The 1,314-nt window shown below is 59.2% G+C and overlaps 1 gene segment (V, D, J or C); it reads right to left on the bottom strand.

Moving 5' to 3' along the window:
• Positions 1–163: 163 nt before the first annotated feature.
• LOC100540485 lies at positions 164–1,107 on the bottom strand. The segment is given in 2 exon segments: positions 164–814; positions 909–1,107. Coding segments are annotated over 2 exon segments (492 nt in total).
• Between the last annotated feature and the right edge of the window lie 207 nt (positions 1,108–1,314).

The following is a 1,314-nucleotide window of genomic DNA, read 5'->3' as shown; positions in this document are numbered from 1 at the left end:
TGGATCAGAAGGAGAGAAAGGCAGCAAGCACTGCCAGCCTGCTGCCCGCAGGTGTAGGCAGGACAGCCTCCTGCTGCTGCTGCAAGTGGAGCCTCCACGGGGAGGGGAATGGATGCAACCAGGCTTCAGCCAGGGCCAGGAGTGGCAGCAGCAGCAGCATTCCTGTCGTGGTGCCTGCTTGCCTGTGCCCCAGAGAAAGCCCCCAGCTCTGTGGCAGGGACAGGGGCTGTGCCTGAGGGCAGGATGTGACTCACTGGCGGCCACCCAGAGAGGGGCCCTGCACAGCCAGCAGGTGATGCTGTGAGAAAGCAGACAACAGAGGGACCTTATAGTCTGGGCCAAACGGTGCAAGAAACGCAAACGTTTTAGAGCCCACATAGGATTTGCCTAGAATAAAGATGCAGAGGGAAGGAGAGGCCATTCCCACAAGTCTTCTGGCATTCTAGGCCGTGGCTCAAGAAGCAGAGCGTGTCTTTGTGCAGGTTCCCTATGGCTCTCTGCTGCTGTGCATCCCATCTGGCACAGTAGTAGGTAGCAGCGTCTTGCGCAGTGAGTCTGCCCACTGTCAGGGTGCACTGGGATTTGGCGAGGTCCTTCTCGATGCTGAATTTCCCCTCATCCGACTCCTTCTCAAGGAACAGCCTGGTCGCCATGTAGGCAATGCGCTTGGGAGCTGCCCCAGGCCTCTTGCGGTACCAGTGAATGAAGACTTTGTCAAAGTTGGAGATGGAGATGCGGCAGGTGATGAGCGCCGTTTTGCTTTCAGGCTTGGTGACGGCCGCTGGACTTTGCTGCAGGGCTTGTGCAGAGCCACCTAAGGGGAAGCAAGAGAGAAAGTGGGCAGACAAAGCTGGAACGGCAGAGGTTCCCGCTGTTCATGCAGGCAGCGTGGTGAGCAGGGCACGTACAGGAGAAACCAACTGCCAGCATGAGAGCTGTCAGCAGCCACATGGTCGCTGCTCTCCTTCGGGCTTCCCTGCGTGGACAGCCTCAGTCGCACCCTCGAGAGGTCCCAAAGCAGATCCGAGCAGTGGAAATCACTTCTTTCTGTGATTCCCAATGAGGCTGCTCTACCTGCCGATAGGATCAGGAAGCATTTGCAGCCATTTCCACAACAGCAGCCCCCAGCAGACAGCTGGGGTTAAACCGGACCGTGTCTCTTGCCAGCGTGCTGCTTCCTTTGCCTTCTCCCCCTTGCAGGCGGGTTGCCCACAGCAGCCGCACAGCCCGGTGCTGTTTGTCACATCCTGCCCCAGGTGAGCTGCCCAGACAGGCAGCAGGGCAGCAGCAGGGGAGGGCTGCAGCCCCTGCCCC

This window comes from Meleagris gallopavo (assembly GCF_000146605.3).
Source record: "Meleagris gallopavo isolate NT-WF06-2002-E0010 breed Aviagen turkey brand Nicholas breeding stock chromosome 6 unlocalized genomic scaffold, Turkey_5.1 Chr6_random_7180001829955, whole genome shotgun sequence".
In the NCBI taxonomy this organism is placed as follows: domain Eukaryota; kingdom Metazoa; phylum Chordata; class Aves; order Galliformes; family Phasianidae; genus Meleagris; species Meleagris gallopavo.
The sequence above is the reverse complement of the archived record's forward strand: the minus strand, read 5'-3'. Positions and strand labels throughout refer to the sequence as shown.